The sequence below is a fragment of the Bombyx mori genome, chromosome 7 (genome assembly GCF_030269925.1).
Source record: "Bombyx mori chromosome 7, ASM3026992v2".
Classification (NCBI taxonomy): domain Eukaryota; kingdom Metazoa; phylum Arthropoda; class Insecta; order Lepidoptera; family Bombycidae; genus Bombyx; species Bombyx mori.
In genome coordinates this window covers 6,674,947-6,689,624 of record NC_085113.1, presented here as the reverse complement: position 1 = coordinate 6,689,624, position 14,678 = coordinate 6,674,947, and the positions used below count along the sequence as shown (strand labels likewise).

General features: G+C 34.6%; 1 protein-coding gene across 2 annotated transcripts in view; it reads right to left on the bottom strand.

Moving 5' to 3' along the window:
- LOC101742412 (glycoprotein 3-alpha-L-fucosyltransferase A) overlaps positions 1 to 14,678 on the bottom strand; it is a 27,716-nt gene extending 13,038 nt beyond the window's left edge. The window contains exons 1-3 of one of the 2 annotated variants that reach the window (XM_012694907.4): positions 14,354 to 14,678; positions 2,763 to 3,044; positions 1,352 to 1,503 (exon numbers count right to left, since the gene is read on the bottom strand). In XM_012694907.4, coding sequence (XP_012550361.1) covers positions 1,352 to 1,503; positions 2,763 to 2,942 — 332 coding nt within the window. In that variant the 5' untranslated portion in view covers positions 2,943 to 3,044; positions 14,354 to 14,678. Of the gene's footprint in view, positions 1 to 1,351; positions 1,504 to 2,762; positions 3,045 to 3,196; positions 3,979 to 14,353 lie in introns of those variants that run through there. The other variant, XM_021351429.3, reaches the window with a different exon arrangement.

The window sequence follows — 14,678 nt, the reverse complement described above, 5'->3', positions numbered from 1 at the left end:
TCAGTTTTAGAGAGTACGGCTTGCTCTAAACGCCATGATAATTTGGAGTCCCTAAAACAATCCATACGATTGGCAGTGAAAATTTTTCCCACGGAAAGAGTGCGTGCTTCTATTGATAACTGGCCTCAACGTTTAAAGGACTGTATTGCAGCCAATGGAGACCACTTCGAATAAGCTTTTTATACTTTAAATTATTTTATATTTATGTATTAAACTAACACACTGTAAAAGTAATAAATGTTATTTGCAATAGATTTTTATTTATTTTCCTTGGTAACTGTATTTATGGCCAGACTAAGTACATATTCGCTTATGAAAAAAGTTTTTTCCAATTGATAGCGAAGCCAATGAAAACAATACAATATCCTAACTTTAATAGAGGTGATTGAGGCCTATTTAGTGAACAAACAAACAGACATAAATAAAAATCGCAGTTTGCATAACATTCGAATGTCGTGCACTTTACTCGTTTTTGACTAGAACAATTTCCTGTTGTTTCCGTATCCGAAACGTTAGAAATTTTATAAACACGGTATTAAATTGCAAAAAGTATTAATAAAACTAAAATAATTTCAGTGTAAATATCACTTATATTTCAAAAAAGTGATATTTAATGCAATGAAATCAGTCAGCACCTCTAATGTCGTTCTCAGACGATTCAAAGAGCACCAAAATCCCTCAGGATTGTACAGTGCATTTTCAGACATAATTTCTAACTCCTCTTGAAGGTTTGACGTGCCCTTCTTCAAACGGAATTTAATAAGAGTTGTCAGCCATAAGCCGTGACTTGGGCTATGTAACAGCCATTACCGACGTCCATAATAAACGATAGATAGATATAAATAAAATGTTAATCTTTTTGACTGAATCTTTTTTTTAAGAGATTTAATGACCTAGTAACTAAGACCTTTAAGTCATGTCTTATTTTAAATTTATATTCTTATTTTTATGAATGGAGGGAAATGAAATGAAATGAAGATTATTAATTTGAGACATTAATCAACTGGGATGAAATTAAACGCAATGAGATGAGATGATATGGAATGACATATAATCACAGTAAAATGGTGGTCATTTACTGAGACCTTTCAGTGGACTTTTTGGAGGATCCCGAGAAGTTACGTTCAGCGGCTTTGTTTCATTTTCCCACATTTGTGCACTGTCACAGATATTAAACCGTTAATAAACCACCGTTATTACACATCTGAACCTGAAGAAACACTAAATAGATAAAATAAAACAAATCACACCACTTCACTCCTCGCGTTCCCGCCAAAAAGTCGACTGAATCTTAGTTTAAATTAATGAAGGCTCTTTTACATAACTCAATAGCAGTGTCAAGTGTTGTTACCTGTCATCCCCAGGGGCATCCTCAGGGAATATTTGTGCACTAGGATCGTGTTTCCAAGGCCGTTGTTCACCTCCGCGCATGAACCAGTGGCGACGGGATACGGTGTCACCTTCCTCGTGCAGCACCTCTTCTTGAAGTTCATTGGAACGATCCTTAAAATACAAATAAATCAGTTATAGTACAGTACAAATCCTTTTTTGCTTTAATGAATTTATATCATTGCCTGAGACGTGAGACCGAGGTATCATTGATTATTGTATAATACTTCCTTCCTTTCAAGACAGGTAGCAAAATTCTTCGGCGACCCTAATGAACATGATGATGCTAACTACCCTCTCACAATACCTTTCACCACCAATAATTACGCAAACAAGAAGGAAATTCATTGACGTACCTACCTGTTTCAAAAAATATTTAAATTACTATTTAAAATTTTGTTATCATTTAACTTTTCCGCGCATAATACAGAGAATAATAGCACAGCATGTGAGTACATACATATGGAAATGAGTACGATCTCACTACAAAATAATTAGCCACCTTACCGTGACGAATTGTTTTAAAGGTCGATATCAAATGAATGCGGGTGATATCGTAGCTATAAAACTTTAACGGGCTTGTAAAGTACGTGGAATTAAATATTAAAATAAGTATCGACCTTAATAGCTGAATGCTTGATTTGAAAATTATAATTCACATTTCAGCAGGAAAATGCGCCTAAAAATGATCAAATATACAACGCAAAATTTATTATTATATTTAAATGTAAAAATAGCTGGATAATAGATTCGTTTATCTTTTTCGGATTATTTCCTTACGATTATCATTTAGTTACTGTTTTTGGAAATACATTATACAAATCAACAAACAATGTTAGATCTTTACGAGATATTGGAGTATTTCACAACATTTGCCTTTTTCAAGTTCTGGATTTGGTATTGGTATTGGATGCTTGGGTTTCTACTGGTAGAGTTAATGTAGTGTTCCGATATTTCTAGGACTTAAAAGATAAGAGGAAACCGAAAAACCCAAAGTACCTACTCCGGGTCCTCTCTCGCACCTGCTCTCTAAATTTTTTTGCCTTAAAATCTCGCAAATAAGTCTGCTCGCATTATAGTTTGGTCGGTATCCGATTTTTTAGTGGTGGTAAGACCTCTTGTGAGTTCACACGGGTAGGTACCACCACCCCGCCTATTTCTGTCGTGAAGCAGTAATGCGTTTCGGTTTGAAGGGTGGGGTAGCCGTTGTAACTATACTGAGACCTTAGAACTTATATTTCAAGGTGGGTGGCGCATTTACCTTGTAAATGTCTATGGGCTCCAGTAACCACTTAACACCAGGTGGGCTGTAAGCTTGTCCACCCATCTAAGCAATAAAAAAAAGAACTATTGTATAATTTGTTCGCACTTACTTGAATATGCTGGTCGTCTTTGAGCGAGTGGATCTGTGCGGCAATGGTAGGATTCTGTGCAAGGGGTGTGAGAGGTCCCGGGCGCGGCAGCAGGATTAGCGCCAGCGCAGTCAATACTAGCGGAAACAAGAGTGCCACGCGTCTTAAAGCACGCAGGGCCCGAGCCGCCCTCACCCGCATCTCGACTCGCGGTTATCCGCCCTGAACCCCGGTCCAGATGCACTTCTTTATTATTATATCCATTTCAATGGAATTAGAATCGTATGTGTAATGCCCGGCTATCTGGAATAAAGGCAGTAAATAAAATTGAACTTTATGCAGTCAATTTGTGTAAAATGAGATGACATTTCAATTGCGATAAATATATTGAAGACGAAATTTTCCTTATAATTATACTTCTATGTTTATAAAGCTGTTTGGCTTTATTTTAGTACCATAATTATTTAACAACGTTGGCTGTATTGCACTTTGATAAATTTAAAAACTGAAATGTCGAAATAATACAGTAACAAAAAAAATAAAACTATAGTCGAATAAATGTCGTTTGATAAATTTTGACACAAAATCAGAGTAAATAAATAACTCTTTGCTGTGTTTAGTTTCAAAATCGATAGCCTTTGCACTGCATAGCTTACCATCGATTAGTGCAGCGGTCGGGGAACCTAGGCAAATTACCCCAAATGGGGTAAAATGAAATTTTGGCGGGTAAAAATGAAACTTTTGTGAGTAAAAATTAATGATAAAATTAATAATATATATAACAAAAGTATATATCGAAGTGAAACTTCTTTAGAATCGTAAAATTTTTTGTTGTTGTTTTCTTTTTAAAATTATCATAGGGGCTATAATATGAAAGATACTAAAAAGAAGCGATTTCGTTTTTTTTTGTTCTTCGCCATCGAGTAATATCAACTTACACAAAAATATTTTGGGGTAATAATTAAAAAAGTTCCCCGACCGCTGGATTAGGGTAACTAATGAATTATTGTAACGTGTAGTTTTATCGAAATTCGAACCAAAAATTTGAGCACAATTTAAAGCTTTACTACTTTACTATCCGTCCGTCGAAGTAAGTAGTATATTTAGATTATTTTCCGACTGTCTTGAAAAATCAACCCTATGCAAAATATTAATTCGAAAATGCCAATTCAAGACCTGCAATTGCTAGTTGGGGGGATATTAATTATCAGACAGCAGCCGGTCTCCACATAATAAAGTAAGTTAAACCAAACTACAGCTTTTTTATGTTTCATAAGTAAGTAAATGAAGTCGTCGTGGCCTAAAGGGTAAGATGTCCGGTGCATTCATATCTAGCGGTGCACCGGTGTTCGAATCCCGCAGGCGGGTATTAATTTTTCTAATTAAATACGTACTCAACAAATGTTCGCATGAAGGAATAAAATCGTGTAATAAAATCAAACCCGCAAAATTATAATTTGTGTGATTACTGCTGATAGGACCTGTTGTGAGTCCGTACGGGTAGGTACCACAACCCTGCCTATTTCTGCTGTGAGCAGTAATGCGTTTCGGCTTGAAGGGTGGGGCAGCCGTTGTAACTATACTGAGACCTTGGAACTCATTTTAAGGTGGGTGTCGCCATTTACGTTATAAATGTCTCTATGGGCTCCAGTAACCACTTAACACCAGGTGGGCTGTGAGCTCGTCCACCCATTTCAGCAATAAATTAAAAAAAAACGTGCTCATAGTGCCCTTACAACCTATATATGATCGCTTCGTTGGTCTAGGTCGTTCGCGACACTTTCATGAGTTGTTCTTATACTTCCAGTACCGAAAACAAAAGAGAAACTTCTAGTTATGAGCCGTTGAACGTGGTATTAGTTTAAAAAAAAACAATTTAATACAAACTTGAAAAAACTTAAAGATAATAATAGTATTTGCATTTAATTAAAAGTAAATAAGGATGATAATACTTCTAGTTATGAGCCGTTGAACGTGGTATTAGTTTAAAAAAAAACAATTTAAAACAAATTTGAAAAAACATAAAGATAATAATAGTATTTGCATTTAATTAAAAGTAAATACGGATGATAATACAGTATTAAAGGTACTGGGTGTAAGTAAAATAATATCAACTTGACGTAAGTACATCAACAGGCAGAAAAATAATGGTATTTGATTTTCATAAGATATTCGAGGAAATGTTTCTTATCAACCATAGTCGAAACTTTACAGTCTGGTGATTTCTATGTACATCATAAATATTAAACGAAATTGAGAAATTTGTGAACGCAAAATTAAAAAAAATTGTTGCATTATGCAAATTAAAACACTTTTTAACCTAACATAAAAGTGTAACAGAATGTGTGAGAATAGGTATATGGACCATCTCAATGGAAGCGTTGTTGTTGTGTGACACTTTAGTGATGTCATAAGTCAAACGCCTGGAGTACTTTTATGAAATAATGCGCCAAGATCCATACTTCGAGTTCTGCGGCAAGTAGAAATATAATAATCTTAGTAAATTTCTTTTTACTTTAGTGTTCTAAATATAGTTTTAGTTTTGAAAACTTAATCTATGTGACACAATATAGTACAAAAATACTACCTATGCTCTAACTTTAATTCTGCTGTGTTCCGCTATGTTTATTCAAAAGCCATTTAATTCGAAGGTTTAACGTCTTCGGCGCCGGCCTTTAATTTCTTCAGCCTCCGAGTCTCACAAATCCCTCGCGCCCCCTAGGCGCGGAAATTTCGAGGGGGTTTCGGTCCCCAGCTCAAAAAGCTGCTACTGTCTGAATTTTGTTGAATACATTTTTTATCATATCGGGCCGGAAAGAGATAAAAGCGGTGACCTTGACACATCAACAATATATTTTTAATTGTGAGAAGAAGATTTCCTAACCAATGAGATGACAAAACCTTAAATTAAAAATATTTATTGGCATTGCGTGACCGTTGGGTGATTGAGGTTATGATCCAACTGGTATTTAGGGATAAACGGAACCCTCCGCCACCGTGCTATAGTCACACCGTGACCGTCGCCACCTACCTTGAATTACGAACCTCAATTGTGTCATAGACTCGAAGAGAGAGAACATATGACAGTTTCGCGATACAAATACGCAGTATAGTGGTACCTACTCGAAAGGGCTTACAATATGCCCCATAACTAGTTTCCTACTCGATTAAAATAATGTATCTACGTAATTATAGTTATAATTTACGAAATCCTGATTAGGATTGGCCCTCAGATATTATAACTAATATATATTATCGTATGAAATCACAGATAGTAAATAAACTTTTCGATTAGACCACGTGTAAGGCGCGCTCCACTTATCCACTCCACGATAACGACGATTAAAACAATTCTATTTTATTTTATCGCTTTAAATTCGTGTTTACTTTAAATATCACATACATGTTTATACCTATTTAAACATATGTTATTTGAACTATTATAATACGGATTAGGCACAATTTATCTATAAATTTGAAATTTAAACAATGCAATTGTGGCTATACATGTTACAGAATAAGTCTAATTAAATAAATTAAAAATTATTTAGATGAAAAATTTTAACAACAGGTCAGCTTAAAATTGTACTATGTACTACATATATATTAGTATTTATGTACGTCGCCGTAGTGCTCGGTATGTATAACAGCGATGAATGATATCTGTCAATTTGTAACAGGCAATGCGTGTTAGCTTTCACTACATTTATCACGTCATTGTCACTGTGTGATACATGCCAATTCTATGGTATTATCTACGCGTATCTGAACAAGGTGTACAATAACACAAACTGGCCTATTAATTTAATCATATTGTTAGTGCGAATTATCGTAGTAAATTAGTTACACAACAATTTACCTAAGTACTTAATTGGTTATTTTGAACCACGGAATGTGTTGTCTAAATGACTCTTTTCGTATTATCGATCCCTTTTTTTCTAGAACAAAGTCACCCTCAAAGTTTTGTATATAGCTCATCTTGTTAACGCTAAAAATGATTTCTATGTTTTATTGTCAGGGATACATCTATCTTGATTTTCAGTGTTTAAATAGAATAAATTTAAAATCATAGATAGTACAGAGTAAGCTATACATAAAATACAAATAATTAACAAAGAAACAAATATTTTACTGGTGGAAGGGCGCCTTTTAAGCTCGCACCGGTAGATACCACCAACATCCTGCTTACTTCTGCCACAAAGTAGTTCAGATTTGAAAGGAGGGACAGCGGTTATAAAAAAACAATCCTGAATTTAGACTCTTTAAAACTATTACGATTACCCACCTGGTGTTAAGGGGTTATCGAATGCCATAAAGATAACCTCGCGAATTTCACGGCATGCCTTGGGAAAAGAAGATGATGTCTCAATTGAATTGACTATCCTATTTAAACTAAGACATGTCTCAAAAAGGCCCGAGTAATTGATATTGGTTTGGCTGTGCCTTGGAGGGTTTATGTCCAAAAGCAACGGTGATCTCTGATCATCAGGCTGCATGTGCATGTGCCTTCACTAAAAAGCAAAAGTACATATATGTATTTTTTTTAAATGTCGAACTAGTAGGTTACGTGTTCAATTATGTTATGGTAAAACACAATTAAACGAAGCACCTCCGTCTCGTGTGTAAATGCCTAATTTCGAAATCTTTTGTACATTATGCAATGCAACGTTTGGAGCCATTCACCTTTTTTTGTAAGATCATCGCATTCATTTCATCAACGTAGTTATGCTTAGTGAATTCTTTTGGGGTATATCTATCAGCGTCTTGATGTGTTTCGGTATCAATTGAGGTCACACGTAAGGGTATAATTATTCATCGACCAACTGAATACAGTTACAGCTTACTAGCGAATCTACCGTTGGGTCTGTGTATGTAAACAAAAATGTGGGACGTCATATTGACACTACTGTGATGCTTTTATTAACACGAAACTAAATAGGTATAAGTGGAACTGTATCGAAAGGTCGTCCCGCGAGTGTTTTGTTTGCTTTTCATGTTTACCGTGAAATATCGCGAGACACGGTCATTCTTGACCATCGAATGCAACTACGTAAATCAGCGAGAAACTCTAAAGCAGAAGTGAAATCCGAGCTCATCATCATCAGCCTGTGGCAGTCCACTGCTGGACATAGGCCTCCCCCAAAGCTCGCCACTGAACCCGATCTTCTGATCTAATTCTAATCTGAGCTAATTCTGGATAAATATAGGAAGTGAATCAAGGAATTAAAAACAAATTAACGGCTTTGTTTAATAATGTTATGTTAACGGTGTTATGCTTCAGCGGAAATTGTTGCCTGTAGATATCAATGTAAATGTCGCTACTTATTCCTAGGCATGAGGTCAAAGTCCCAATTGTATAACGTCTGTCAAGCCCTTCGAATTGGAACGAATGACAGCTTCGTGGCAGAAATAGGCAGATGGTACCTAACCGTCTAGACCGAAAAACGTGCAACAATGAAAAACGACATCAAAAACATCTGTATGTTTTATTTCTTTATTTAATCATTACATAATATAAATTAAATAAAGAACAATAGCAAAAAAAAAACTCCATTCCAACCGCGTGTCCATAAGAAACCTCTCGCTTTTTCCCTAATCTAAATCTTGGTATAAAATCATGTTTTTGTAACCTTAGGCATGCAAGCTAGCCGCTCACTTGGTATTAAGTGCTTACTGAGGGCCGGAAGCAAAATTTAAGGTGACACAGGCGACAATCACATTATGATAAATCAGATCATCCCATCAAACCACGTAGTTGCTATATATGTATTTAAAAACACATGAAAAGCATCAGCTATAAACCAAAAAAATAATCACCATTAGCGGAAATCACAGAGAAAAAAGTTCTCTGGTAGCAGACATAAAAACACCCGAACCTCCTCCTTGTTGATTCGTGAAAACCGTAGAATGTACCTACTATATTATCCCCTCAGGTCAACTTCATAAGGAGGATGTTCGGACCGAAGCGTGGTATGCAATGTTACTAATTGTAATGGTAAAAACACAGTTACTGTTGGTAGGACCTCTTGTGAGTCCGCGCGGGTTGGTCCCACCACCCCGCCTATTTTTGCCGTGAAGCAGTAATGCGTTTCGTTTTGAAGGGTGGGGCAGCCGTTGTAACTATACTTGAGACCTTAGAACTTATTATTATTATATTAACTAACAAGGTGATTACGCATTTACGTCGTAGATGTCTATGGACTCCCGTAACCACTTAACACTAGGTGGTGAGTTCGTCCACCCACCTAAGCAATAGAAAAAAAAAACCTACACAGTATAGTAGATAAGTTCAATATTGTGTAAATGTGTCATTTTCTGACACATTAAATATCAGTATTTGGTATCGCTGTTAAGACTAGATAACTGTTGGCTAGAATGTAATTTCAACTTCAATGTAATCAAACAGAACTGAAGATATCGTGCTTTAATCTTAAACCATTATAAAGATAAAAAATAATAGTAAAATGTATGTGTAAAAATGTATGTGTGTTGCGATGTTTGAGATTAGTGTACCTACCTTGTTCAATACCTACCTTTATTAGTATCGCTTGAAGCGTATCATATAAGATACAGCAACATATCTATCTATGTCAACGAATTCAATGTCATAAACTAAATAATCGTAAACAGTCCTAATGACAGTTTTGTTTTGCGATGTTAAAACCAACTTCTAAAGTTACTTCGGATTAGTTCGATCGGTGCTGAAGGACTTATAAATTAATGAAGAGAACAATTTTCAAAGTTATGTACCTAACAAAAATTTATTCTCGTAAGACTGATCTGGTCAAACCAATCCTGTTACTTTTGAGTTACCTCTACTACCAGAACACAGACTTTTTGGCGGGAGCCCGAGTTGTGTGAACTATTTTCACACAACTCGGGGATATGTTATTGATTAAATATTGTGGGAAAATGAGACAAAGCCGGTGAACGTAGCTTCTCGGCTTCTTCTAAAAAGTCGCATGAAGCAACTACCATTTTAATGAGACTTTGTTCTATCCTATCTGATCTCGTTCCATTTAATTTTATTCTAGTTGATTAAAGTCTCAAATTTATCAAATTAATTTTATTTTATTTTATTTAATATATTTTGTACACACAGCTGTTAGAAAAGACACGTCAATAAGGATACAGAGTACAAGGGCACTACTTATTTCATGCTGAAATCTCTTCCAGTAGGCCCGCAAAAGGAAAGAACAATTAGGAACACAAACCTAGTGCATACAGTAAACATTACATATAATAATATATACATATTAAAAGATACAAAACAATATATATACATACAAATACAGACACACACACACACACATACATATATATAACATACACACATATACTTACTTTATATTATAATACATTATACAAATATATATAATTTATTTAAGATGGTAAGGATAAATAATGTTCCTTAACAGATTTCTTGAATGCTGCTATGGTTTTGCACGCTCGTATGCTTGGAGGGAGGGAATTCCAAAGTATAACTGCTTGTACAGAAAACGATTTTGCGTAAGCATGTGTTTTATGAACATTTCTCATACTCATTTCATATTAATCTCATTTCGCTTCACATGATCTTTAAAATTTTGAGTCGTTGTGGCCTAAAGGATACGACGTCCGGTGCATTCGTATGTAGCGATGCAACGGTGTTCGAGTCCCGCAGGCGGGTACCAATTTTTCTAATGAAATACGTACTCTCAACAAATGTTCACGATTGACTACCACGGTCAAGGAATAACATCGTGTAATAAAAATCAAATTATAATTTGCGTAATCACTGGTGGTAGGACCTCTTGGGAGTCCGCACGGCTAGGTACCACCACCCCGCCTATTTCCGCCGTGAAGCAGTAATGCGTTTCGGTTCGAAGGGTGGGGTAGCCGTTGTAACTATACTGAGATCTTAGAACTTATATCTCGAGGTGGGTGGCGCATTTACGTTGTAGATGTCTATGGGCTCCAGTAACCACTTAACACCAGGTGGGCTGTGAGCTCGTCCATCCATCAAAGCAATAAAAAAAAAATAAAAAAAATAGGATCTAAAAAGAAAATAGATTTGGCTTAAAGGTGCCGTAAGTCGGTCATATAAACAATCTTTAAACAACACTAGAACAATTTTGGGATCTAGATAGTTTGGGGCCAGCTGACCGTTTGTGATTTATTGCAATTAGCAATTAGGTTTCAAACTGGCAATGCTTAGCATCAGTGATACGTACTTAAAGAACAGTGTAGGGTTGGTCTACAAATGAGTTTGACTGAACCCTAATTGTCAACTTTTTACAGCAATATTGGTGTGGTATATTCCACAATACGGTATACTCCCAAAGGAAATCAAAGTCTAAGCTAATCTCCAAAAGTTTTCCATAGGCATCGTATTAAATGTATCAATTCGATTTTTTTTTGGTTTCAGTAGGTCGGTAAAGGCATAATGCGTCATAAACACATATGTATGTTGAAAGTTACTACATACATTATCGATTGTGTTATTCTCAAAACATTCTGTTCCCGCTGTCAAAACATAAGGAAATATGCAAAACATCGATTGTCGTAATGAAATACTTGTTTCATTTTAGTATTCAGTTAAGTTCTTCTCTAATTTACTCATCAAATAAAAAATCACCATAGAAATGAAACATTCATTTATTAGTTTTGACGCATCTAGAAAAAATATACATATTTTAATATTTTCTTCGGTTTTCGCGAGTCATAGCTATAATTAAACTACTTTTAAGGTTTTTTTCTAATTTTTATTGCTTAGTTGGATTGACGAGCTTACGGGTCACCTGGTGTTAAGTGGTTACCGGAGCCCATAGACATCTATAAATACCTACCTTGAGATATAAGTTTTAAAGTCTTAGTATAGATACAACGGCTGCCCCACCCTTCAAACCTAAACGCATTACTGCTTCATGGCAGAAATAGGCAGGGTGGTGGTCACAAGAGGTCCTACCACCAGTAATTACGCAAATTATAGTTTTTCGGGTTTGATTTTTACTACAAATTGTTATTCCTTCACCGTGGAAGTTAATCGTGAACATTTGCTAACTACGTATTTCAATAGAAAAATTGGTACTTGCCAGCAGGATTCGAACACCGGTTCATCGCTAGGTACGAATCCACCGGACGTCTTGTCCTTTAGGCCACGACGAATTTCGCGTTTTCCGAAGGTTCTAATAAGTGTATTATTTATGCACTTTAAATATTTCGATTTTTATATCATACTTATATTCTTTCAGTCGCAAAGCTACTGAATTAGTATTTATGAAATTTAGCAAGAAGGAAGCATAGGCTTAGAAAGAAGCATTTTATTATAGTATATTACACTCTCAGTTTATAAATGTTTAAAAAAAGCGATTAGACTATCAACATAATTTTATAAAAGTATGTTGAATTAAGTTTATTTTTAATTATTGATTATTTGTATATATTTTAATTATTTATTACAATTTTTATATTTATTATTAGCTTTATTTAAATTATATTTTGTTTTATTTTAAGTAAGTAAGTTGACTTGGCGTTATGAAGTAAACATTTATTGCATATATGTATAATTAAATTGGTTTCTCCAGCGCAATCACTAACATAAAATTGACGTCTTTAAAACATACGTGCGTTTGATGGAAAACGTATCTGGAAGGTTCAGACGTTATCAACAGCCTTTTGCTTCGTCTGTGTGCAACGGAATGTTCGAACGTGATTTTTACCCAATTCAAAAAGTCAAATTAAATTGAAATTTAGCTTACTTCTTGCCTGAGACCGAAAAGAATGGAGTGCATTTGAAGAGACCTACACTCAGCATTGGATGGACACGGGTTGAACAAGAGAAGTGTCTCTCACACTTATCAAGAACCGTTGAAAATATAGTAATTTAACGATCTAAGACTTTTATCAGGTTTACCGGAATATGAATGAGAAATAATACAATGATATTAAATAGCGATTGTACTTAGCAACACGAAAAAGCATTTTAATTAAAGAATTGAGAAGCTAAGCAGAAGGTAAGCATTTATCACCATCACTATATATGCTAGCTTACTTATTTAAGCTCATTAGGAAAGATTAAGTGAAACAATATGGTATTTGGCCAGACCGCCTTGTACGAGAGACACACGTGATGTCACGTTAATAAATTGTAATGTTTAATAACATTTTAATTATATTTCATAATCTGGTTAACATTTCTAAATCTAAAATTTAAGTGATCAAAGTCAAATATTTATTTAAATGATTTTATTTTAATTGCCTTATAGGATTTCAATATTTCCCATTCTTGTTAATACTGCGGCTTTATTCTGTTATGCTTTTAAAATGATTGGTGTGAATAAAGAAAATCGATAGGTGAATTGAGATGTATAGTTACGAAGTAGGTTCGATAGGCTATTTTTATTGATTTCTTATCGCATACTAGGTATTAATGTTTTATAGCATGTACAAGAACGTCAGTGTTTCAGTTAATGTAAAACTTTTTTAAATACAGAAATAGGTAGTTAGTTCTATACATTTAGGTATTGTATGTTCCGGCTCGGGTAAAGTTTTATGTAATATAAAATTAATAATAATATGATAATATTAATATATAATATACAAGTAATTAATTAATTATTTCTTTGTTATCTATGTGCATAAAAACCTGTTAACATAGAGGAAAATATTAAACTGACGGGTAGATTGTAAATTAACGCTTGCGTACATTTCGCCTATAGTTATACTCGTACGTAGCACGTAGGTACATAATTATATTTTGTTATTTAATTATGTTGTTATAGGTTGTCTGTATTGACAGTTTTGTGGTTTGAATCAGAAATTGTTTTTTTTTTTTTTTTTTTAAAAGAACGAACTAACAAACGGATGACAATAAAAGTCAATTTCGATAGTTTCTTAATATAATCTATGAACGATGCACGATACTTTTTGATATAAATAAACCATATTGATGTATTAACCCAATTAAACTTTTCGCCGGTAGTAAAACTATATACAGGCTATACATTAATAGACCTGAAGGTTGAAAGTGTTGTTTGAACAAAATATTCTTTTTCGTTTACGTAACACATTAAGGGTTCACAATTTATAAGGTTGTCAAAGATACGACTGAAACATTCCGTCCAAGATCTAATTATCTCTGTTATATTATTTCATTCACAGTTTTCATTATAATTTTGCATTATTACGATGTCTTGTGTTTTGTAATTTGTTAATTTTAAGGAAGTTTCGGATACAGAAGAATACAAAATGTGCATTATAGTCGAGCTTACATTGTGTATGCTTCCCAAGCAGCCTTATTACATACAGACATTCTGTGCTAGTACACATTGACGATTAGTATGTAACAATATTATCTTATATTAAGTTATAATATTGTAGGTATCATATGAAATGGTTGGGAATGCGTGGTGACACTATTAATTAATGTTAATAAGTGATAATCACTATTAATTACATTTTTATTAATTATTATTTTATACGTTATACATTACGAACCATTTTGAATTGCAGCATAAAGTTGACGGGATGCAGTTGAAAAACGATATTTGTCCTAGTTTTATTTTTGTTTGATCTCAATATAAGTACTCACCGTTGTGTGTTCAAGATAAAGAACGATAAAACATACTCACATAAAAAAGACTCTTGTTCCATTCACTGATAAATTGATAACAGACTTCACTGACCAGGTAACTTGACCGATACTTAAATTATGTTATTAAAAGTTTTATTATTATTATTATTATATTACGATACAATAATATATCCGGGTGTACAGTATGTGCGTTCACGTTTGTGCGTCAATACCAGGGCGGACTGCGAGAGGCGCGCGCTACTCGACTTCTAGCGTGTTATTGGCGAAAAACTGCGGCTGCGTGCGCACTCGTCTGCCGCAGATCCGCGCCGCATTGATACCGCGCCTTGTGGACTCATCGTTCACCCACCTAACCCCGTATT